The 26,783-nt window shown below is 35.5% G+C and overlaps 1 protein-coding gene across 1 annotated transcript in view; it reads right to left on the bottom strand.

Moving 5' to 3' along the window:
* The window catches only part of LOC107563879 (FERM and PDZ domain-containing protein 4-like), a 66,515-nt gene that overhangs the window by 2,925 nt on the left and 36,807 nt on the right, over positions 1 to 26,783 (bottom strand). Inside the window, exons 3-14 of the mRNA XM_016248847.1 lie at positions 17,798 to 17,958; positions 17,152 to 17,254; positions 16,851 to 16,896; positions 14,244 to 14,348; positions 13,587 to 13,694; positions 12,357 to 12,386; positions 9,759 to 9,881; positions 8,844 to 8,933; positions 7,356 to 7,538; positions 5,067 to 5,193; positions 3,873 to 4,841; positions 2,495 to 3,565 (exon numbers count right to left, since the gene is read on the bottom strand). Of these exons, the coding sequence (XP_016104333.1) occupies positions 2,495 to 3,565; positions 3,873 to 4,841; positions 5,067 to 5,193; positions 7,356 to 7,538; positions 8,844 to 8,933; positions 9,759 to 9,881; positions 12,357 to 12,386; positions 13,587 to 13,694; positions 14,244 to 14,348; positions 16,851 to 16,896; positions 17,152 to 17,254; positions 17,798 to 17,958 (3,116 nt within the window). The remainder of the gene's footprint in view (positions 1 to 2,494; positions 3,566 to 3,872; positions 4,842 to 5,066; positions 5,194 to 7,355; positions 7,539 to 8,843; positions 8,934 to 9,758; positions 9,882 to 12,356; positions 12,387 to 13,586; positions 13,695 to 14,243; positions 14,349 to 16,850; positions 16,897 to 17,151; positions 17,255 to 17,797; positions 17,959 to 26,783) is intronic.

Here is a 26,783-nt window from a genome sequence, read left to right as displayed (position 1 = left end):
ACTCAAGGAGAATCAGATTTCCAGCAAAACAACAACATTTATGTCCTTTAGTGGTCAAGAGTTTAGGGGCCAGTTGCACCATCTGGGTGCAAGTAACAACTTACCCTAGTTTTGACAAAGGAGTACTAAGTTACAACTTACTGTATGCACTACTAAATGTTTTTCCATTGCACCTTTTAATTTAGTTGAAACAACTATTCATAAACAATAGTTACGGAAGCCTCCAACCAGGAGTAACGGTCGCTCTTGAATACGGAAAAGCTCTTGTTTTACCTGACAAACTTCAATTCTTTAGACATACAGTATATGATAACATTGACATTTAGACATGTTTACATTTCAAGAGAGAAAACATTATTTGAATAAATCTCTTTTTAATGGCTCTTCATCACAAACCTGATATAAAAAAATAATGTAATTTATGTAAGTGTAATGTAATGTAATGTAAGTGTTTATTTATTGATTCTTATTCATTTCAAATACAGTTTTATGATTAAGTAGTATTATATTTCAGTGGAAATTTATTTTTACCATTAGTTACGCAGAAGTTAGAATTAAGGATAAACTGAAACTTACAGCATTACAACAACTTCTCACTAATATGAAAGGCCGCTATTGGATCACTGAGAATCATATTATGTGACTATGCATTACTTTAAGAAGAGCTGACCACCTACTAGCTATGCTCTGTCTCTATAAAAAAAATGGTGCAAACAAAGTACAGACTTCGCCTAAGACTTAGCTTCTAATTATGTCCTGTTTCATAACAGAAGCTCATATTTTGATTTGAAACCCCATAACATTTTCCTGAGATGTTGATTTATGACAAACAATTAGAAAATTAGTCAGATTTAAATTATAATTACAAAATATTATCATATTTCCATAAGGATGTACATTTTTATCACTAAATTAGTGTCAGCCATTTTTAAAAACCAAGGAGAGGGAGTGTTCTCGGGGAAACATCCAATCATTTGGTATCTCTGGAAAGCCCTGAATGTGCTCTGTACAGGACATCCAGACTTACAACTGTGATGTGTGAGGTCTCAGAGAAATTCACTCAAATATAATGTCCACTACAGAGGCAAAAACTCCATAGCTGGGTCTCAGGAGGATATACATTTCAATTTAAAAAAATAACCTAAAAGAGCCGGTGCAACTTGACCTAGACCTGACCCCAGAGAATTAACGTTGCATAGCCTTAATGTAACCTGACTGAGCCTAAGCATTTCTGCGAAGATGATTGGCAGGAAAAAACATCTTCATGCAGATTTGAAGTTAAACTATGAACTAAACTGTAACAGACTCAAGGTGAAACTACTAAATCCTGACATTTACTGGGTGGGGGGTGAATACTTGTGCAAATAATTGTTTAAAGGGGTCCTATTATGCTCTTTTACAAAGTCTTGATTTTGTTTTGGGGGTGTACTAGAACAGGCTCTCATACTAGGTTGTTCGAAAAACACATTATTTTTCACATATTTTACATTACAACACCTCTCGTCCCAGTCTGGCATCAACGGCTCGAATAGTTCCTGTAGCAAATGAAGGCCCGCCTTCTGAAATACGAAATGTGCTGTGATTGGTTAGCTGGGCCAGTGTGTGTTGTGATTGGCAGAACTTGGCGCCTGGTCGGGAAATGTCATGCCCCTTATCACAGGCACCTGCGAGCTTCAGTGTAAATTTTGCGTCAATATCAAATCAATTTGAGCACGATTTAAACCCAGATGATTGTAACCACTCTAAGTTTGTCTGCCTTGGGAAAGCTAGCATGTCTCCGACGTAGTGATAACACTCGTTGCCTTCTCTAGTGCAGCTCAACCAGGTCTCATTCCATTCGTCTATATTTGTGAAATCACAAATCCCGGAAAATATGCGTTGTAGTCCAAACGAGTCGTTTGTTGTAGTTTTTGAAAATTGATTTCTGTTAAATAAAATATCTCCTTTTGAAGTGGACTTTTGAGATATTTTTTATGCTCAAACAGCAACATTACAGACTAACTAAAGTTGAAAAAGTGAAAAAGCATAATAGGACCCCTTTAATAACTGTAATGCATGTTTCCATAGAAATAGGTTTCACTTTGATATGAAAGGATATTGTTTTATTTGATCAAAGCCAAATAAATCCCTAATTCCATGTTGTAGAAAAATGTATAGCCAAGGGGTGTGAATACTTTTTTTACAAACACTGTATCATCAGCTTACAGCTTGAAAGCCTAGTTTTAAGGTAGTTTCCCCAACACTATGTGGGACAATTAGTCAAATTAGGTTAGCTTCAGTTTGAATCAAGACGAGGGCTACAAAAATCCATAACTTGCTCACCAGCTCCAACTAAATGTTAAATGATTCAGCTGCTGACCAATAATGTGAGTCTCTAACTCCACATGGTCAAGCTTTACAGTTTCTACATAGCAAAAATGAACAGATAGATAACGGTATCATTAGGTTAGTTAAATATCACATTTGACAAGTTAAAGTTTCAAGCTTGCAGTACCTGTAGTTTCTCTGATCTTGGGCAACCTTTGGCATCCCTCTCGGCCTGACTCTTGGCCAGCCTGTCCATGGTGCTTCCGCAAAAACGTTCCATCTACGTTCTGATTTGGATATCCGAGACCTTTCAGAGAGGACTCTCCATGCAAATGGACACTATCAACCGTGCACAGAGGAGAGTCCATTGGCGTCACGCAGCTACTGCTTCCCGTACTGCAGCCGGCATCGATGGACGAACACTGGGAACTCTGGAGGGAATGGATTCCCTCGCTCTGTAAAGACGACATCCTTTTGGACAAGTGGTACTCGTATAACCGTGTCATTTCTTGTTCGGATGAAGCTGCCTTGCTCTGTTGATGTTCATTCCGGGCTCGTTCAATCATAAATTGTTCTTTGGCGGGGGAACTTGTGTTCAAGTCTATCGAGTCCTTCAAACTGGCTTTTTGCGTTACCCTGTCTGCATGCAACGGACCACCATCACCAACCACCTCAGAGTAAATGTGCTCGTCAGATTTATTATTCAGAATCATATGCAATCTTTGATTGCTTTCTTGAAACGCATAAGACATCCTCTCCAAGTCAAAGGGACCTGAACGCTGGGAATCTCGTCCATTGAAATTGTTGTACATCCCAACAAGATCCTCTGATTCCGTGATGTTCATCTGACGGGCTTCTGCTTGGGCGCTTGATTTCATCCCACCATCTTGCTCCTCGATCTTCCCCTGCGGCATTCCCATCATCATGTCCCTGTGCATTTTGTTGAAGTAGTCCGTCAACGACTTGGTTTCCATTGTTTCTGGCTCCATCTCGAAGTGGTCCGAACAGAGATTGACAACCGCGGCGGACTGGGAGTCGTCTAGAGACGCCCGGACCTCACACGGCACCAATCGAAACTCAGTCTCCTCTTCGGCTAGAGTTTGGTACCCTTCGGCTGTGGCTACTAACATTTTCAGAGAGTTTTCGGAGAGTTTCTGAGCTGCGGCCAGCTCTGAGCTCTCCGTCATTTCAGACGAATTTGTTTCATTCCCAGAATCAGAAGAGGACTCGGGGCTAAAGGACCGAGATATTTCTACACCTGTGTGTCACAAAGAGACAAACATTTTAGCCATCACACCATACACACGTATACTTTAAAATAGTTTATTTGTACAAAACGTTGAATGTTATGAAATGAAACAAATAAGAACATAAATAATGAAATACATGAACAAAAATGAACCACAAATCATAATGAGATCACAATTACATTTCTAATAAAACAAATGCACACAGAATACATGGGGTTTGCATTGAAGACAATGGAATACGGAGAAGCAAAACCAAAATAAAGGAATGGCTGGAAGGTCAACGTCAATGAATAAACGTTACAATAGTGTAAGAACCTGAACTATTGTCCGATTGTGGATTAGACTGTTCCTCAGAGGCCGCCAAGGCCTCCAGAGCTTGTAGTGTGGAGACAACGGCGTCATTGAACACTTCCTCGGTCCCACTGGCCACTTGCGTTGGAACCGAATCGATCAGCGACACAGGGATGTCGTTTTTTAAGCCTTTTCGCTCTTGGTGGTCATCTTCATCCGAACTATCCCTGAACCCTGGTGGTGGAGCGGCTATCGCCAAGTTTAGAGACTGCAACAGGTCATCGCTGTCCTCCTCGTCATCACCCTCTGGTGGCGGCGGAAGCGAAGTGAGGTCTATAATGTCGTCGCTAGATTCCGAGAGCGATAGGAGAGAGTTTGCCTTGTCCTTCATCTCTCCCATCATCATCAACATGTCCTCCTCACAACTAATGTCATCGTCGTCCTCGGCGTCATCCGTAGTCTCGGCGTAGCAGATATCATGCAGCAAAGGCTCCTCGATGCCTTCTGTCGTACCGAAGATCTTAGCATCGCCGTAGACCATGTGGGAACCGTACTGGAAGCCGTCGACCTCCAGTGATGCTTCCAGCGGCTTGTAGTCCTTCTGTTGCGCGTACATGTACCGGTGCTCCTCCAGCACTTCTGGGATGTCCTCCATCAGTCTTTGGTATCCCAAGTTATGAGGGTTCACAGAGTCCAGCGAAGGATTGCTGAATATAAAGGACACCTTGGCGCTTCTGGGCGACTCTTGAGGTTTGCCTTTTGGGACACTGAAGTAGGGCTGAGGATGCATGTGGCTTGCTCTGCTCGCCCGCTCAGCTTTCTCGTCCCCATGCATGCGATGCTGCAACTGGTGCATTGCGGAGACAGTGGGGGAAATATCAAAATCTCTTCGCCCACAGTTGGCGTATTCGGGGTGGGGCTCATCACATGCACTGCAGGAACCGTAATTCCAGTCGATTGCTTGGTAGTTGTGCTTGACCCTTGAGTCTTGCCCTTAGGTGTAAACAAAAAAAAAAGGAGAAGACACCAATGTTAGCATGTTATTAAAGTATCAGATTCACAACAAAACTATTTAAATAAGGGGATTCTTAAACTTTTTGATTTAAATGAATTTAAAGTATATTAAATTAATTTACCATTGCCTTAAATAATAAATAAATAATACTTCAAGCAGACAAATTAATTGTTTTATTGTTTAGCTCATGTGCATGCTCTTACCTGCAGTGTTACTGTTGTTCGCCATGTTGAAGATGGACCTCCGTGAATCGACCAGCAGCCTGTAATAACCAGCAGTCAAACACGCCAGGTTCATAGCATCACTGGATTCCATTATAAGTGTGATGGGCTACAGAAAGAAATATTTTGCAGAAGAAATGCATAAATAATCAGTAAATACAGCAGTAAGCTATGGGAGGTTGTGCAGTTTAAATTATTTTAGTGATCCTAAAACTCCCTTAGTGGTGGTAAAATTACAGTAACAAATGTTCTTGAGCAACTTACTGCTCTTTAAAAAAAAAACAGTAGCATCTGCAAAAACAGTTTTTCAATAAATAGTTACATTCATTAATATGAACAGTTTTTAGTTTTTAAGTTCACGCTTGCAATGTAGCAAACTTAATGTACTGCATGTATTGACTTCTGTTTTATAAAATGAAGCATGCATATATCAGTAACTACGAATTATTAATTCATATTTTCTTTATAAGCACTGGATGAAAGGGATGTTGAACTATGTGTCATATACAACTGGTGTAATGCATGTGTTAAACAGTCAGTAAATAGTATTTATCAATAATTTATTAATAATCAAAATCTGCTAGGCAATACAGTTCATTATCTGTTTTACCAAATGAAACGTGCAAATGTCAGTAACTATCAATTATTAATTCATGTTTTCATATTAAGCATTGGATAAAAAGAATGTTGAATTGTTCTTTATATTGTATACAATTGGTGAAATGCATATGGTAAATAGTCAATAAATAGTTTTCATTTATCAATAATTTGTATTTTCAATATGCATTTATTGACTTAACTATCGGTTTTATAAAATGAAGCATTCAAATGTCTGTAAATATGAATTATTAATTCACGTTTTCACAATAAGCATTAAATAAAAGGCATGTTGAACTGTTATGTGTCTTTAATATTGTATACAACTGGTGTAATGCATGTGGTAAATAGTCAATAAATGGTATTAAATTATCAATGATTTATTAATATTAATAATCAAAATAATCTGTCATGTAATGCAGTTTTTAGTCCATGTTTGCAAAGCAATAAAGCAAACTTAATATAGTTGTTTTATATTTTCTATTGCATTTATTAACGTGTTTATAAAATTAAGAATGTAAGTGTCTGTAACTATGAATTATTAATTCATATTTTCAATATAAGCATTGGATAAAGGGATGTTGAATTGTTATGCATCATTAACACTGTAGTAATACATGTGGTAAATAGTGAATAAATAGTTCATATAAATCAAAATAATCTGCTATGCAATATTGTTTTGGTTCACACACGCAAAGCAATGTAGCAAACTTAACATATTGCATACTGACTTAAAGGCAGAATATGTCATTTTCGCCGCTAGAGGGCGCGTATTCAAAATAAACAAAGAGACAAAGATGTAGTTTGATGACGGGCGTGACTGAGTGTGGAATCATGGGAGTTTTCATCCCCACAGCCAATGCAATCCGACGGGACTCGGGCAGAAATTATGTTCATGGATGAGCTAATGATTTATTAACGTAGTAGAATGAAGCAGAGTGAGGCTGAAAGCCGTCGAAGCGAAACAAGGAGCTGAACGAGCGTGACACACGGCTCGAAAGCAGCGGGGCTTTTATTATGCCACAGTCGACCGCTTCCGCTGCTTCCGGTCGTGCGTATGTGGGGTAAAGCAGCGGGGCTTTTATTATGCCACAGTCGACCGCTTCCGCTGCTTCCGGTCGTGCGTATGTGGGGTAAAGCAGCGGAGCTTTTATTATGCCACAGTCGACCGCTTCCGCTCCTTCTGGTCGTGCGTATGTGGGGTAAAGCAGCAGAGCTTTTATTATGCCACAATCGAGCGCTTCCGCTGCTTCCGGTCGTGCGTATGTGGGGTAAAGCAGCGCTGTTTTATCATACTAGATACATTTGAAAGTTATGTTATAATGCTACTCTGTGCGGTCGTCACCGGTCTATTAAAACACACAACATATTAACCCCTTAACTGTCACCCCCCGTTTATTAAAATAGGCATGAAAGTGCACTATCCACACTTAAATTGTTGTAATTTATGAACACTTTGGAATACAAACCTAAGGTTGGTCTCTTTTTAAAGAAGAAAAACAGCAGATTATTGCAAAAGTGGAATCTTGAAAATGAAAGGGATGTCGTCCTCAATACTGTTATGCAATTCAACTGTGGTAATGCACTCAAAATGTTTGAATGTTTATCGCATTAGATGGAAAAATATTAAACCAAATGCTTTCTGTGAACAAATAATATTTTTCTCCATCGCACCTTAACATCCAGGACATGAAGCTCCACTCGCACGTTTCTTTCGTCCTCGGTGTACATTTCGATGCGGTTGACGTGGCTGAAGTCGGCCAGCAGCGCCACCAGGTTGGTTTTGGTGTTGATGACGTGACTGATGCCGTAGCGCGGCCCCACCAGCAGCGTCACCTCTGTGTGTTTCTCTCCTTGCTGTCAGATCACAAATACAGCGGTGTGAAACAGCTGCTTCAAACACCTTCAGATTTCAGCAGCTGAAGCTAATGTACTAAAACTATACATTTTCATTATTTCTTTGTATTTGATCATAGAGTATATGTAAATGTGAAATCTATAATGTTTGCAGTGCTCAGCCAAAAATATTTATCCTTGATCAGTCAACTTCTTTAGTAAAATATGACAAATAGCATATGAAGAGTTCAGAAGCAAAAGCCTCTAAGTGTTTTAAGCCTCTAAATTTTCTTCCAAAATTTGCATTTTTTCTCAGGCTCTCGTGTGTGGGTTCAGTTACTAAACTTTAATGGCAATTAATAGGTTCTGTTCATTGTCGTTAAAAGTGAAATAACTGAACATAAATATAGGAGCCTGAGAAAAATGCTCATTTTAGAAGAAAATTTCAGATGGCACTTAGAGGCTTTTGCATCTGAACTCTTCATTTGTATTTTTTAACTAAATAAAATCATTAGAAATAATGTTCTCTTTACTGAACAGAAATAGCAGCAAAACTTAAAATAAATAAAAACCATACAGAAATCTATATAGAAAATATATATAAAAAAATAATGCTAGAAAATGAAAATACAGTAGAATTATTTTTGATTTGTTTATAATTTAATAGTTTTTTTAACAAGAAAATCATTATAAATCATTAGAAATAGAAATGTATCTTTACTAAACAAAATAATAGAACTGCGAAACTAAAAAAAATAAATCATGACCTCACATGCTAGAAAATGAAAATACAGTGTGAATGAATATTAATTTGTTTATAATGTTATTTAACATAAACAATCATTAGAAATCAAGTTATCTTTGCAAAACAGAACAGCATAATAAAAATAGTATGTTAGAAAATGAAAATATAGTGTGAATCTTAGTAGTTTAGTTTAGTTTTATATTTAACAAAAATAAAATTATTAGAAATCATATTTTCATTACAAAACAGAAATAACAGAAAAACTAAAAAAAACATATACTTAAGCTAGAAACTATTTTCTAAGAAAATGTAATTAAATTTAAAAATAATTTTACATTTAAAAAAATTTTTAATACATTTTTTAAAAATAATTTTCTTAAAAAAAACAGAAATAGCAGCAAAACTAAAAAAAATAAAAACTAAAACTAAAACAAAATCACGTACTTCATATGCTATGAAATTTAAATGTAGTTTATCGACGTAGTTTATTCTGAAATACACCTGAAGCTTTAAACCCTGGATCTGCATTGGAAGTCTCAGCTGCTGATGTAATGACTCTGAATGTGTGTCTGTGCACTTACGACCAGCGTGGACTTGAACACTTGTCCTCCGTACAGCCGGAGATCACTCAGATATTTCAGGTAGTGGACCTTCGCCTGCAACGCCGTCAGCTTCAACACAGCACAAATCCCAGCAGGAATTAGTGAACAGAAAGTGTAAATCACAGAAATAGAGCACTCTTTCTTCTGCTTTTTGAATATGTGCCTCTGGGAAAAACAAGTTCAACTATAGGTTTAATTGCAAAGACAGACTGTGCTCACAAGATGCTTTATCACAATACTAAAGTGCAATGCACTATAACATAACATATAATGCAGTACATTATATCTGATGGTTTATTACATTTTAATCATAGTTTTAATTTAATTTAATTTTTTAGCATATTCAGTATGATACTGTATATAAGCAGATATAAATATAATTAAAAATAACATGCATATACACACATTAGAACAAACTTGTTATAGTTATATATATATATAATGTATGTGTGTGTATTTATATATACATAATAAATATACACAGTACACACATATTATGCAAACAAAAACTTATTTTGGATGCAATTAATTGCGATTAATCATTTGACAGCACTAATAGAATAGAACAGAATAGAATAGAATAGAATGGAATATTTATATATGCTTATACAAGCGATATATATCAATAAAAATAAAAAATGTATATATTTAACTACAAGTCTATTTATATATGCTTGTATATGCCAAAAATGTTTAAATAAAGTGTTATATTCAACAACATACAGTTTTAGTCTTTGCTGTGATAGCTCGTGAAATTTCACTGGCACTGCTGTTGTGAAAATCCTAAACCGTATTATATTATGCATTGAGAAATCTGGATTTTCAAAGGCAGCTGAAAAGATCGATTGTAATTCCACTTTTCATATGTACATCAAGCTGTGAAAGTTTCTTCACCTTTTTGCCAGGAGGCACCAGGTTCTGGTTGGTTTTCAGGATGTGTGTGAGCGCTTTCTTGATGTTCTTCTCTTTCATGCTGGACAGAACCGCTGGAGGCAGGAACTGCGCCAGACCCCACTCCTTTCTGTAAAGACACAAGAGCTTTCACGCTGAAATCAAACGCTCGTCGCAACAGTCAAACGCCTTTCATCTTTTCTTCTCATTTAAAGGAAGCGCCACCAGAAACTTTTGACTCGCACTCATGCAGATCAAACCCCAATCATTTGCTTTCTTTGGTGAAACACAAATTGAGAAGGTTAGGAAGAACATTTGAGCTTCTGCTGTCCATAAAATTGTAAAAATATTTGTCAAAGTTGTAAAATAAAGATTACTGGAGTGCATTTTTTCCAAGAAAATACTATCAGTCTTTTGTGTACTTCAGAATTTCACATCTAATTCAGTGTTACTTGCCAATTTATTTTAATTATTTGTGGACTTTACTAGCAATTTCTGAGTGAAAAACGTTTTTTTTTTTCAGTGTACAGTGAAGGTTTCTCTCCATAAAAGACCAAAAGCACCAGAAAAAAAGTAATGCATTTTCTGTTTTCATTTTAATTTTCATTACATTTTATTAGTTTTTCTAATTTTTTTGTTTTTATTTTCTTATTTTCTAATTTTTCTAATTTTTCATTTGAATTTTTGTTCAAGATTTAGTAAATTTTGTTGTGCCTTTGTCATTTTTATTAGTTTTTTTTTATTGTTATATAGTTTAGTATTTTTTTATTTCAGCTCTAGTTATTTTAGCACATCAAGTTAAATTAAATTAAAATAAGAAATATTCAACATTAAAATAAGAAATATCCAACTAGCTGAAATAAAATCATTTTAAAAATATTTTATTCCTGTTAACACTTCTTTTATTTCATTTCAAGTACAAAAAACATTTATAATTTTAGTTTTAGTTAACTATAATAACCCTGACTATGTTCCAAGTCTACTTGTATGAAGTTAGTTATATGACAACAGACTGAAATTTAATCTTTAACCAATTTTAAGTGCTTGAGAAGTCAAATAAATGTCTGTAATGCCTGTTAGTGCATATGGACTACTTACATTTTTGTCCTTTAGAGAGTTTGACAGTCACTGCGCAGAAAAAAGCTGGATGAAGACTAAATTCTTTTTTTTTGTGTGTTCCACAGAAAAACAAAAAACAAAAATCAACTCCATACAGGTTTGGAACCACGTGAAGTGAAGTGAATTCAACCTCAGGATGAGTTTGTTTCTTCATCAGGTTTGGAGAAATGTAGCATTGCATCAGTGTCTCAGCAATGGATGCTCTGCAGTGAATGGGTGCCGTCAGAATGAGAGTCCAAACAGCTGATAAAAACATCACAATAATCCACACCACTCCAGTCCATCAGTTAACATCTGGAGAAGACAAAAGCTGAAACAAATCCAGCATTAAGACGTTTTTAACTAAAATACCAGTCCATAATCCATAATAACGTGAATCAGGAGAGAAATCTGCACAGATCAAGCAGCGTTTACAAGCCAAAACAGCTCTAAACAAATATGTGGCTGGATTTTGATGCGAGAGACAACAGCAGATTATGCGTTTTCGCTGTTCTGGACTGTTTTGGCTTGTAAACGGTGCTTGATCTGTGCAGACTTCTCTCCTGATTCAGACCAGACCCCTTTTTCACTGGAGGAAGCGTTATTATGGATTATGGACTCATATTTTAGTTAAAAATGTCTTGATGATGGATTTGTTTCTTATAAACACGCAGCAATTTTTTTCTCTTCTCAAGATGTTAAAGGGTTAGTTCATTTCGTCATTAATGACTCACCCTCATGTCGTTCCAAACCCGTAAGACCTCCGTTCATCTTCGGAACACAAATTAAGATATTTTTTGATGCATTCCGAGAGCTCTCTGACCCTCCTATAGACAGCAAGGATCCTTACACGATCAAGGCTCAGAAACCTAGTAGGAGATCGTTAAAATAATCCATGTAACATCAGTGGCTCAACCATAATTTTACGAAGCTACGAGAATACTTTTTGTGCGCAAAGAAAACAAAAATAATGACTTTATTCAACAATTCGTTCAGATCAAAGCGTAAACAGCGTACGGTGCTGCTGACACAGAATAGCATACGTTGTTTACGTATGTGATACTCTCCAAAAGATCTTAATTTATGTTCCGAAGATAAACGAAGGTCTTACGGGTTTGGAACGACATGAGGGTGAGTAATTAATGACAGAATTTTAATTTTGGGTGAAGTATCCCTTTAACTGATGGACTGGAGAGGTGTGGATTACTTGTGGATTATTGTGATGTTTTTATCAGCTGTTTGGACTCTCATTCTGACGGCACCCATTCACTGCAGAGCATCCATTGCTGAGACACTGATGCAATGCTACATTTCTCCAAATCTGATGAAGAAACAAACTCATCCTAATCTTGGATGACCTGACAGTGAGTACATTTTCAGCACGTTTTCATTTTCGAGTGAACTATTCCTTGAATATTAATCCCAAGTAGGGCTGGACAACAAACAACATTTTGCTTCACTGTTCACTGCATTAACACCAACTATACTGTAAACAATATATACTTTTAAAGTGATCAGGGTCAGAATAACATCCTTTCAAACAGAAGAGCATCTCTGTTATTCATGTTCAACACCACCAACACGTGACATAGTGCTAACGTCATTAGAAATGTTTTAATAAATAAATAAGCACTTTACATTATATATATCTATATATATATATACACAGCACTGGGTAGATTACTGGGAAATTGTAGTCCATTACTGACTACATGATGAAAATTGTACTGTAGTAAGTAACAATCTATTAGATAACTCATTTTAGGTAATTTATTCTGAGTACTTTTTAATTACTTTTGAAGTACTAATTGTTTATCACATAGATTTAAATGGGAGTATTGTGTACCATATCTATTCCATTCTTTGTTTTCAACAACATGAAGTGCATTAAATATCACGTTACATCAGTGTTTCCCAGACTGGAGTACAGAAGAAAAAAAAGAGGAATTATGGAGAATCAATAAACTATGAATAATTCACTGCTATTGTTTGGATATGTAGTCATGTAAAGTATCCATAAAGTAACTGTAATCCGATTATGAGCATTTTAAAATGTAACAATCAAATTACAAGCAAGTCAGATTAATTAATTTTGAAATTAATATTTGCTTTCGTACATAAGTGTACACATTTGTACATTTTGCATAGCCTATTTGCGTAATATCAGACTTGTCAATTATCGGTTTTCAAAAAATATGTTTGGTTTACTTTTTTAAAATTAATATTGCATAAAATATGCTAACGTTTAAAGGTTTGAGCTCTGTAAGATTTTTGGGGGGCTCACCAAGGCTGCATTTATTTGATCAAAAATACAGTAAAATATTTGTGAAATATTTTTACAATTTAAAATAGCTGTCTTCTATGTGAATATCTGTTCAAATCTAATTTATTTCTGTGATCAAAGCTGTATTTTCAGCATCATTACTCCAGTCTTCAGTGTCACATGATCTTCAGAAATCATTTGAATATGCTGATTTGCTGCTCAACAAACATTTCTGATTATTATCATATTTTGTTGAAGACAGTTGTGCCGCCCAATATTTTTGTGGAAACTGTGGTACATTTTATTTTATAATGCATCCCTGATAAATAATATTATTAATTTCTTAAAAAAAAAACATTTTGCTTGCTACAATAATATTTTATTGCACCATATTTAATGTATGCACAGCCGTTATTTTTGCTGATATGGTACATCAGCAGTAATTTGTAAATATTGCAATGCTGAAATACCTTAATGGAGGTGTTGCAGTCAAACTTAAAGGACTTTGTTTGTCCGTTTTCCAGATACACCTTCAAGACGTTTGGCATGAAGAGCAGAGAATTATCCTTCACAGTCTCCTGCGGATGAAAACACTCCGTCATCTTTCTAATATCTCTGAGCTGCATGAATAGCACAACTAAAGTGGCTTTTATCTGTTTGCTAATCTGTCAGTGATTCACATCCCTGCGATGATATCAGCATAAAACACGTGCGGCTGCATATTTTTAATCCTTAACCTCTTGTTGTGCCACTAATTAAGACACACAGTATGAATGAACACTGATTTATGTGACGTGCATCTTCATAATATTTCATCACAATGCAATAATTTGCTCCAGAGCTAAAATCACTTTCCGGCTGACGACATCAATCCTCTTATTCTAATCACATGACTCTATTCTGGTACATAACGTCCACTTTTCACAATCCAATCAATCTCGGATGATTATAATCAAAACCCTACAGTGTTTCTCACTGAATATCTGGTTTGTTTCTCTCGGAGATGTCAGATTATGAAAGTAAAATGGGTTGATCTTTAAACCTAAAAAACCTGTTAAATCGGCTGTAAATACTCTGATATAGCCCATGACATGCTTTTTAAGCAAAATGTGTCATTTTTCACTTACAGGTACTTGTCCGTTAATAATGACTTCTTCAGCAAAGCGCACTTTGACCGGATTGGATTTCAACTTGGCCTTTTTAGCTGCACTGATGAAGGCAGATTTGGGCGACTGGATTGGAATAACAGAGGAACAAAAGCAGAAAAATTACTGAATATCAATGCTATCAAGTCATTATCTTCTGCCTAAGAGCTGAGCCAGAAACTAATAAGCAGATCCAGATGGAATCCACAGCAGGGTTATTAACATCAACTAAAACCATACAAAATAAATTGTTTTGTTCCTTGAAATTATATAAGTGTTAAAATTAAAGGAACACTTTGAAAACACATCAGATCTCAATGGGGAAAAATATCATGCTGGACATCTATACTGATATGGACTGGGTAATGTGTAAGGAACGAAAAGATGTCACATCGTTTGATGGAAATAAAAAAAATTATTTACCTACAGAGGGCTGAATTCAAAGACACCCCGAAAATCTAAGTGAAACAAATGATGCAGCAGGCTAGTCTATTCTGCTGAAATTTCATTGCAGCAACTCTAAATGGTACTCAGTAGTTTGTATGGCCCCCATGTGCTTGTATGCATGCCTGACAACATCGGGGCATGCTCCTAATGAGACGACGGATGGTGTCCTGGGGTATTTCCTCACAGATCTGGACCAGGGCATCACTGAGCTCCACAAGGTGCGACCTGGCGGCGTCGGATGGACCGAAACATAATGTCCCAGAGGTGTTCGACTGGATTTAGGTCAGGCGAGCATCGGGGCCATTCAGTGGTATCAATTCCTTCATCCTCCAGGAACTGCCTGCATACTCTCGCCACATGAGGCTGGGCATTGTCGTGCACCAGGAGAAACCCAGGACCCACTGCACCAGCGTAGTGCAAGGATTTCATCCCGATACCTAATGGCAGTCAGGGTGCCATTGTCTAGCCTGTAGAGGTCTGTGCGTCCCTCCATGGATATGCCTCCCCAGACCATCACTTGACCCACCACCAAACCGGTCATGCTGAACGATGTTACGGGCAGCATAATGTTCTCCATGGCTTCTCCAGACCCTTTCACGTCTGTGCTCAGGGTGAACCTGCTCGCATCTGTGAAAAGAACAGGGCGCCAGTGGCGGACCTGCCAATTCTGCTGTTCAATGGCAAATGCCAATCGAGCTCCACGGGCCGCTCTCATGAAGTCTGTTTCTGATTGTTTGGTCAGAGACATTCACAACAGTGGCCTGCTGGAGGTCATTTTGTTGGGCTCTGGCAGTACTTATCCTGTTCCTTCTTGCACAAAGGAGCAGATACCGGTCTTGCTGATGGGTTAAGGACCTTATACGGCTCTGTCCAGCTCTCCTAGAGTAACTACCTGTCTCCTGGAATATCCTCCATGCTCTTGAGACTGTGCTGGGAGACACAGCTAACCTTCTGGCAATGGCACATATTGATGGGCTGCCTGTGCAATCTCTGTAGGGTCCAGGTATCGCCTCATGCTACCAGCAGTGACACTGACCCTAGCCAAATGCAAAACTAGTCAAAAACTGTCAGAAAAAATGAGTAGGGAAAAAAATGTCAGTGGCCTCCACCTGAAAAAACATTCCTGTTTTGGGGGTCGTCTCATTGTTGCCCATCTAGTGCACCAGTAGTTAATTTCATTAACACCAAAGCAGCTGAAACTGATTAACAACCCCCTCTGCTATTTAAATGACCAGATCAATATCCCAGGAGTTTAACTGACTTGATGCTATACAGTGATTAAAAAGTGTTCCGTTTAATTTTTTTGAGCAGTGTACATATACAAAACTATATATATATATATATATATAAATAAACAAAAACAAAATACAAAACACACAAAACTAAACAAAAATGGTACCTTGGCAATTAGTTGAGATAAAATAAGTATTAAAATAAGTAAAACTAATAAATACAAGTGAATATAAAACCTATATAGATAAAAAAAAATACAAATTGCAAAAACACAAAATTAAACAAAAGTGGTGCCTTGGCAAATAACTGAAATAAAATAAGTTTAAACACGAAAATAATTAAAACTAATACATACAAATTAATAAAAAATATATAAACATAATATATAAACACATTTAAAACTAATGAAAGGTGACAAAAACACAACAAAACAAAAAAATGGCGCCTTGGCAACTAGCTAAAATAAAATACATTTGAGTATTAAAATAATAAAAAAAATAATAAAAATGGCAAAAACTAAACTAAACGAAAATGGTGCCTTGGACAGCTAGCTAAAATAAGAACTAAAATGATTGAAATTAATCAATAAAAATGAATAATAACTACAGACATTAAAAAAATAATACAAAGGACAAAACCTAAACAAAATTACTAAAACTAAGTAAAATTAAAGTAAAAACATAAAATATAAAAATAAACAAATTCAACACATCAACAAAAAATATAGTAAAGTATAATATAGTATACAGTAGTATAGTATAGTATATCAATGATAATAAAATAACTAAAGTAACACTGATCTGCAGACATTTTATTAGTGTTTTCTACATTGAGTTCTGCAGAATTTAACCTCAAATTAGCCAAAATACTGACAAACTAACATGCAAAACAGTCAATATGTAGACTTACAGGGTACGGCTGCACCACAGTCAGGATGATGGACTCCTTACAACTTCTGACAAAAATAATTGAAAAAAAAAACACAATAAGAATATGAAATTCTCAAGATGGAATCAGGGATAGTTAGCAAAACCCTGATCTAATACAGTGACATACATCTGACTCGGGTGTTCAAACTCATTTTGGGACCACAGTATATACGGTTATTGTAGACAGAAACTGCTGGTCTGTCAGCATGTAATGGCTTCAGCTGAAAAACACATGTAGTAGATGAAGAGCGACACAGTAACTGGTTGATGGAGCTCAGTACCTGACCAGGTCAATGACTCGTTCCCGTGGAGCCGAACTCACGGCCTCCTCATTTATCATCACTATCTCATCTCCTGGGACCAGCTTCCCTTCTGAAGGCCCTCCTGCACATTCATCACAAACTCACATCACATTTGTGTTCATATTATATGTATTTTTCTAAAACAACGAGCATCATGCACCATGATAATGCACTTTTTATTTGGCCATTAAGTTTTCTATCATGATCCTTTCTTATCTTTACACACTATAAATCAACAGTTTTGGGGTAAGCGTCAGTTTGTTTGTTTGTTTTTAAGACATTAATACTTTTATTCAGCAAGGATGCATTAAATTGGTCAAAAGTGACAATATTTCTGAAGGATCATGCGACACTGAAGACTGGAGTAATGATGCTAAAAATTCAGCTTGATCACAGTAATAAATTACATTCTAACATATATTCACATAGAAAAGAGCTATTTTAAACTGTAAAAATATTTCACACTTTTTTTTATTTTTTTTACTCTGTGACTGTTAAAATGCAGCTTTGGCGAGCAGAAGAGACTTGTGCTTCCCGACTGGTTTCTTAGTCACACTCATGTTGTATGAAATGACTCAATTGTATGAATACATGCAGAAAAACCAGTCTCGGTTAGCTGGGATACCTGGAGTAACCGATCGAACCACCACTGGTTTCTCGCTGCCCGCCACGAAGCCGAAGCCGAGCACCGGGTCGCGTCTCATTTCCACCTTTCGCGGTGCAGGAGGGACGAACTTATCCACATCAACACGCACTTCCTCCAAAGAACTTGACTGTGAAAGGTGACTGAAAGACAGAGGAGGATAAAGATCAAATGAGTTCAATGTTAACATGAACTCAAAACTGACTGCTTAAACCCTGTATAGCCTGACATATGAAATAGCGGTAAGAAAAATATCATTTTTGAAATGGAATGGTTTACTTTCTCTTCTCTCTCTATGATACATATATATAAGTTTGTGTATGTATTTTTGTTGAGTATCATTATTTGATCCACACTACAGTTGTGGTGTTCAGCACTATAGATCATGACATACTCATAGATGGATTACGAAACTATACGGGCATTCAGGGACAGGCTTTAAGATGATTTAGATCTTACCTGCACGACCGTTACCAGTTTATTTATTTAAATGGGGAATCATCTCAATTAACGGCATTAAAGTATGGCGTACCACAAGGATCAGTCTTAGGCCCTCCGTTATTTTCAATAAACATGTTGCCCATTGGTAATTTTATCAGAAAATATGGAATTAGTTTCCATTGTTATGCTGACCATACTCAGCTGTATTTCAACAAGACCATCAGGCTTTTATGGCTCATCTAGTCTGACATAGTGAGAATATGAAGGAAAACATTTATTCAGAGACTCAAACTGAACAAAAATATGCAATTCGGTGCAGATGCTGATATTTTTATGGAAACAAATGATTAAATTATTTTGTATTTAATGTAAATCAAAGAGATTCTTATGACAGTATAGCAGCTACTTACATAAGATTATATAAATCAGTCATCACTATATCTCTTATGTTCAAAACATAATGCAATGCAATCCGCTGATGATTGAGATTGATGATCAGATTTGCAACTCACTGATTTTCCTAAAAATGATTCATGGAGAATCAAGTAAAGCCGAGCTGCTTCAGTCCAGCAGATAATTGATGTTGATAATTTAGAGGCCTTAGACATTTTTTAGAATTTGAATTTACTTATGATACAGCATGTATGATACAGTATTCAGAAAGCTTGCGATTTCCATCTTTACGCACTTGTTTTCCTCAGGTTTCCAGATTACACAACTCTGATTGACCTCTTTCATAACAGCAATATTGAAAGGTGAGGTATGACATTCTCCATTAAGACACAACACAGTGGAACTGAACTCAATAAAAGCCGTGGAAATGATCGGCCTCCACGGGAACATCTATGCTGCGGCTGTCACAGTTCTCAAAGCTCCTGGGAACCGTAATTTAGTGGGAGGTGAACAATGACTTTCTAGTACAAAAGGTTGATGGGAGAAAGTGCTACAAGTGAAGAAACTGCTGCAAATGTTGATGACCCATTTACACACTGTAATCATTCAAAACTGTCGGCTGGTACAGTTGAGTCACCACACACTTCAACATGCCACGTCATCTGAGAAGAACTAGATGCAAAGGCACAGACTTTACTGTCTGAACGCTCTCATATTTCTAAGTACGGTTGAATGATATATCGAAACAAAATTGTTTGTGACAGTCATATCAATGACAGATTTTCGCGATGGCGCCAACGCTGATGGCTGCCTCCGTGGCGCGCTCCGCAGTTGTTTTTATGTTTTTGTTAGTTTGTCCTGTCTTTAGTTATATCCCTGCAATCAGTTTCACCAGAGACGAATTGCTGGACATTCGGAAGTACACACCACCCGATATTTCACCAGTTTTGGAATGGTTTGGACATTCATTTTTGCTTATATGTAGCAGAAGCAATCCCAGTTAATTAGTGTATTGTTTATAATAGCAATAAAGCTTGTCTGGAAACACTATGCATTGGTTTATGAGATGCATACTTGTGTAACTGTAAGCCTTTCTATTCGCCGCGGGAGTTTTGCTCGTTCATTATCGTAAGTGTGTACATTCCTCTGCAAGCACACGAATGCTTTGTTTAAATAGTTAGCTAAAAATGAAACAAATGTGTTACCTGAAATAAAATAAACTAACTTATTTCAGCAAATTTCCAAACAACATGTCACTTTCATTTAGTTGAACTTGATAACTAAAATAACTACAACTAAAACATAAAAAAACATTACAGCATTTTAACTAAAAAAGTTTAACTAAAATAACTAAAACCATATAAATTACAAACACACTCAAACATATACACATATGTAAACAACTACTACAAATTACAAAAACATGCAGAAAAATATTCAAAATGAATTCAAAAAAATCTCCATACTAAAATAACACTGCAAATTAGACCATCTAATCAAATATGTAGTTATTTATGCAGTAATTTGCATAAATTTCAACACTGGACAAAGCAGGTTCAAATTTCTTGTTTGATTATGTTGACATAGAATTAAAGGTTTTTAAAGAGAACTTAAAATTTCTATTTTTATGCCTCTATAAATCAGAAAACACTGTCAACAGCTAGAAAAAATACATTTTCATCATGTTTTTAAGAATAAAATATTTCATAAATTAGACTGAATTATACATAAACAAACCCCTCAGTAAAAGACTTCAGAAGATAGACAGGAATAAAACTGTAAATTCTGGTTTATGGTTTTATGTAAGCGGCCTCTAAAGAATCTACAGGTGCAAATAGATAAAGTGCAATAAAATAAACACCTAAATGTATATTCTGGATGTTTTTATTTCCTCACTTGTCTAAAACAACAACAACATATTATGGAAATAGTCTAAAATTTCATTTTTCTTTTTTTCTTGTCTTAAACAACATCTTGACTCGTTTGGATCTGCATCATTGACATTACTCTGTGTTTACTAATCTGTCTCAGCTGTATGTGAATGTAAGCAGGACAAATGGACATTTCTACCATTGCAAAGTAAACACTGTCACACCATCCGGCCATAATAAAGGTATATCTCAAATGCACTGTAAATCTCTCTGGATAAATGCATCCACCAAATGCATGAATATTAAACGCATTCATGCAGCAATGACCAAATTATCCAGGTTAATGCTGGATGATGGCAGTGAGGCGAGAGCTGAGATAAAAATATGAATGGGATTTGTGCCATCACTCAGAGGAGCGCGAACACGGCAAGCCCTGCGAAAAACATATGGGATGCAGGAAACGCATCGCCTTGACTTCAGCCACGAGCAGCTGCTATAGATGGCCAGCGTCCCAAAGTCTTGAGTGCTGCAGACACTGATGACCGGCATAATGTGTGCAAGCGGGCCGAAGCTTTAAAAGGGTGTTTCATATTGTTAAATTCATCAACAGGTGACTGAATAGCTGCGATAATATTTTATATTAAAACTAGGAAAACTACCAGTCAAAAGTTTGGAATAATTAATTAATTTTTTCATGTTTTTTTTTTATTTATAATTGTTATGCTCATTTGTTTGATCAAAATGAAGTATAAATTGTGAAATATTATTAGAATTTCAAATAAGTGATTTCTATTTGAATATGTAGTAAAATGTAATATATTTCTGTGATCAAAGCTGTATTTTCAGCAGCATTACTGCAGTCTTCAGTGTCACATGATCTTCAGAAATCAGTATAATATGCTGATTTGGTGTTCCATTATTATTATTAATGCTCAATTATTAATGACGGTTCTCATTATCAAATGTTGAAAACATTTTTGCTGCCTAATATTTTTGTTGAAACGTGATGTTTCAAAATTTTGAAAAAATGAAATAAATAACTGGGGACATTTTTTATTTTTATTTTTTAAAGTCCACACTTAATGAAAAACAAAACAACTTAAATTAAATTAAACAAAAATAAATACAAAAATAAAGTAACCTGACCTGTGTTTGTGTGACGTCTCAGATAGCAAATGTTAAAATTAACAAGGACGCAATGTATCTTGTTTAAAACTGTTGCTTACTTGCAAAAGACAATACATTTTGATGGTTGCACTTAAATTGTACACGGTGTCATGCAATACCTTCTTTAGATCGTAAGCACTCAGATAAAGGTTGAGCAAAACATTGTTGAGTATAATTACAAACTAAAACCTAAGCTAAAAGTAAAATGCTATAGAAATGCATCCATGAAATGAAAACTAAAACCAAAAGATTCATGCAATGGACTAAAAAGGGGAGAATAGAGCACTAATGATCTGTGATGATGATGATGAGGAGTGATTTCTACTGTCGCCTGACATTATTCTGTCTTATTCAACTGACTCTGAAACATTCACAAGACAGAAGACACACAAATCACACGTCCCTCGCAGGAAGCGAACGACAGCCGAACAAAAGAGCACATCATGACTAAATGCCAAAGCAAACATGCAAAACTGCTGCTGCTGCTGCTGAGAAACGACTTTATTAACCGGCAGGGAGCAAATCTGATCAGGCACGAGAGCTCGATAATTGCGTTACATGAATTATTCCGGTCAAAAGCTCACGCTAAATGCTTCTGGTTAATGGAGTCTCTGTGAAGGTGGACATTACAGCATCTCATCTTACCTGAGCAATCAAATTAAGCAGGTGAGGTGACTGCGAGACGCTCTTACAGCTCTTTGAGCAGTCTATCGGCTACATAACCAGCACCTTAAACTCCAATAAAACCTCATTTGAAATGCTCTACATAAGCAGCGGTCCTGTGCATTAGAAGAACAGACTGAAGCACACGTGAAACCTGATGCATAATTGATATCAATGCAGTTATTGTTAGTTAGAGCCAAGTTAGTAAGTGTAACACGTACAGCCTTTATATATAATGCATTACAAAAGTATTCCAATGCATTAATTAATTCAGTTGATTTATTTATTATTACTGTATCCGGAGTTATAATACTTATCTATTCACTGTTACAACTAGAAAGTGCAATGCATTAAAACACATGACAAACAGCTGATCTCCAAATATTATAATGCATTTTAATTTTGGTTACAATTATTTAAGGAAAGATGCATTACAATGTATATTATGAATACTTTTATAATGCATTATACACGAAGGCTTCAAGTAAAGCGTTACCCCAAACTCCAAAATAAAATTGCTCATGCAATAAAAGCTCATACAATATACCAGAGGTCCCTGAAAGTTTCAATGCGAAGTGCCAAAATTAAAACTTGACTGATCATGGTCCAAAAGTAAATGCTTCATTATATCCAAGTATATATATATTTTTAAAAAAATATATAAATATGCTTCTTGTGACACACAGTGAGCCAAAAATCAATTGATCATGGGTTAAAAGTAAATACTGCATTATACCCAACTACATTAAAATTGATTACATATTCAAATAATTAAAAATACAAAATTACAATTATTTTAGTTATTCAAGTTAAATTTACTTATTGTTTGTTCACATTTCAATGCAATAAATAAACTGTTAGTTTTTTAAATGTGCATTACAGGCATGTTTTTTTTTTACTTTCTCTTCCTCTTATAATGCAGCACGGTGGAGCAAATCAAAGGTCATCACAGGTCAGCTCTGGCCTGCAGCCACTGGTTTGTGCATCTCTACACACCTTTCTGAGTACTTTCTGTTGATGTGTTAAAACACTGCCAACATAGCAGCCCACAAGGTTTTGGCGTGAAGCCCGTGTGTCTCTTATGTAAACTGTGCCGTGTTTATTTGATTGGGACTGTAGTGTTAAATAATAGCAGAAACCCAATGCACAGCCATTTCATTTCCACTTTCAAATCGCTACCGACTCGAACAGGGTTTGAAAAATGTCCTACTTTACAAAGACTCCAGAATACGTAAGCGCTCTAATTTCTCTCTATACTCTAATTATAAATGGTCCGCTGCACTAATAGAGAAGGATTGCAAGATTTAAAGGAGGCGCTGATCCAGCTGGCCCAGATCTGATCTCTCTTGTAACAAAACACAAGAAACAAGGGCCAGAATCAGCAGATCATCTCACTATACTGCAAATTAGATTCTGACAAACAGAATTTTGCTTTGTTTTCTACAGAGTTATGTCTATGAAAAATGAGGACTGAAGTTTTTGTTTTTGCATGCTGAAATGGTTAATTGCACAAAATGTGGCCGCTTGGTTTATATAATGAAAATAAAGTTGATGTAGGATTTAATTTTCATTTAGAAATGGCAAATTACAATGGCAAATTGCATTGGATTAAATGTGAAATAAATAGCATTTTCTTGTAAAACATACTTCAATAATCCATATTTAATACTTGGAAAAACACTTTTTTACAATGTCTGCGAGTCTCTTCCGGTCTGTTGGTGATTTTTGTCAAGAATAAACTGCAATGAATACCAGATTTAATGCCAACTGTCTAATATCCGACTAAGGAGACTAAAAAAATTACACACTTGTGACACAAAAATACATGGAGTTCGTGTGGGATCTCAGAGAACAAACCTTATGTTAACGTAGGAGCAAAAGCATCTTGTTTTACTGAACAGAAAAAAGTTGCATACTGTACATGCAAAAGACAAAGAACATTTTGAGATTGCACTGAAAATGTAAACAGTGTCATGCAAAATCCATTCCAAATCTTAATAATCAGTTAAGCAATTCAATTGATTGCTTAAATATAATTAAACTAAAAACCTAAGCTAAAATGTGTCAAATATAAGACACATATCAGACTATTAAGGAGACTAATAAACACACATATTAATTAATAATGCAAAACACTCAACTGCATGTCACAGAAATCCTGCTTAAAACAGTTTGTGCATTTTGTGTGGGATCTCAGATAACAAATGTTAAATCAACATAGACGCAATGCAACTTGTGGCAATGAAAAAAAATGCATGTATGTAAAAGTTCAGAAATATTTTAATGATTGCACTGAAATTGCAAAGTGTCGTGCAAAATTCATTTCAGATCTAAATTCTACACTAAAATACATAATCAATAAGAAATATATAGATGAAATTTAAACTAATTAAAAGAATAATCCACTGCTGCAAATGATCAAAACTTAACTGAATGGAAAGTGAAGTTATAATTTATCATTGTTCATTTACTATAGTTTTGCTGATCATAATCATTTTGTTATAAAGTAAAATGATTGTGATCAGCAAAACTACAATAGCCGATAAAAAAATAGCTGCACGAGGACAAGCTTTAATGCCAAATGTCAAACAGACTGAATAAAAACAGACTGAAATTGTATTTTTTTCAACACATACTGGCATAATCTTTATTTATGACTTGAAAAACAAATTTTTTGGTGTTTCTTGGCCCCCCCCAAAAAAAAGCTGCAATGAGGACCAGATTCAAAGGCAAATGTCAAATATCAGACTAAGGACACTAAGAAATCACACACTTACAAGCAAAACTCTTTTTAACATAAAAAGCAATGTATCTTCTGGCATTGAAAAAACAAAAAACAGTGCTTAAATGCAAAATACTAAATATTTTGAAGATTGCACTGAAAATCTTAAGAATTTTTTTCAAGCCCTTAACTGAAAATACAATCTAAAACTTAAGCCAAAATAACAATAACCAATACAACAATCCATAACTGCAAATGACTAAAACTGAACTGAAATGTAAAGCATTAAAATGAATTATGATCAGCAAAACAATAATATAAATATCAGTCTAAGGAGACTAACAAATCAGATGTAATAGTGCAAAACCCTCAGCTGCATGTCACAGAAATCCTGCTGTGATTTGTGTCCACGTGACTCAGACGGCGGTCACACGAATCCTCAGCTCACCCACACACTCTGTCTGTCAGCACAGACTGCAGATCACTCAGCGCTCGGAGCTCGGCTTGGATTCACACACGCACAAACACAGCTTCAGGGGCTCTTCATCACTCACTCGTCTCGTCTCGTCTCGTCCAAGCCTCTGAAAGCCCCGGGCACAAACACTTGCCCTGAACAGCAGATTTTTTCATTTTTTTTATTTTGTAGATGTTGCTTCTATTTTAAGACTAAGAGCCGGCGAGCAGAGAGCGATTCGACCAATCGCAGCCCGACTGAGAGAACGAAAACATGCTGCTTTGAACACCAACACAACATCATATCAGCAGTGGAAAACTGGGCTTTCCTGAAGGATGGTCCACTTTATTCAGACTAAAACCACTCGAATGGTCAACATATCGTAATTACAAACATTTGCAGTAAAGTGGCGCTCCTCAAAAAAATCCCAAACATGTACGATCATATATATCACACAGGCCAAATGCAATCAAAACTCTGTTTATTCCCATTTTGAAATCAAATTGTTTTCATGCTGTCCCTCAAAAAGTAAATAAATAAATGTTTCTCATCAACCTCTTTTAAAGCTAAAATTATATATATATATATATATATATATATATATATATATATAAACACACACACACACATATATACATACATACATATAAATGTGAATGTAAAGCAACCTTTTTTTCTTTAAGTTTAACTTGATAAATAAATCTTAAATACAAATTTTAGTTTTAGTTATCAATTTAACTTAAAGAAAAAAAAAGGTTGCTTTGGACACTCACTAAAATAATTTATTTAATTTTTTTACATTTTTTTATTTGAGAAAGTTTCCAAAGCAACATTTCTCATTTTCACTTTGTTTTACTTGATAATCAAAACTAAAATAAACATGAATAAAAAAACATTTACATGTTAAAAAAGGACAAAAACACAACACAATGACTAAAACGCTAACCAAAATGAAAATGTAAAAATAAAAACCGGTTGGAAAAAAATAAATAAATTTAATAGTATCTCAATGATACTAAAATAACACTTGTACAAGATTAACTTGTAGGCTCATTAGGATTATTTAACATATTCCTTTTTACATAATAAAAATATTTCTTTTTTTATACTGCAGCCCTGAAAAGTACACTTAAACCATGCTTAAAATGTCTAAAGACTGCATTAAATAAACTATCAAAAACAATTTTAGCATCTATAACCTAGTGAAAATTAAATATACTACAATGCATTTAAAATACATTTATTTCATGCTAAGTA

Source organism: Sinocyclocheilus grahami, unplaced genomic scaffold (assembly GCF_001515645.1).
Source record: "Sinocyclocheilus grahami isolate Dianchi unplaced genomic scaffold, SAMN03320097.WGS_v1.1 scaffold894.1, whole genome shotgun sequence".
Classification (NCBI taxonomy): Eukaryota; Metazoa; Chordata; class Actinopteri; order Cypriniformes; family Cyprinidae; genus Sinocyclocheilus; species Sinocyclocheilus grahami.
The sequence above is the reverse complement of the archived record's forward strand: the minus strand, read 5'-3'. Positions and strand labels throughout refer to the sequence as shown.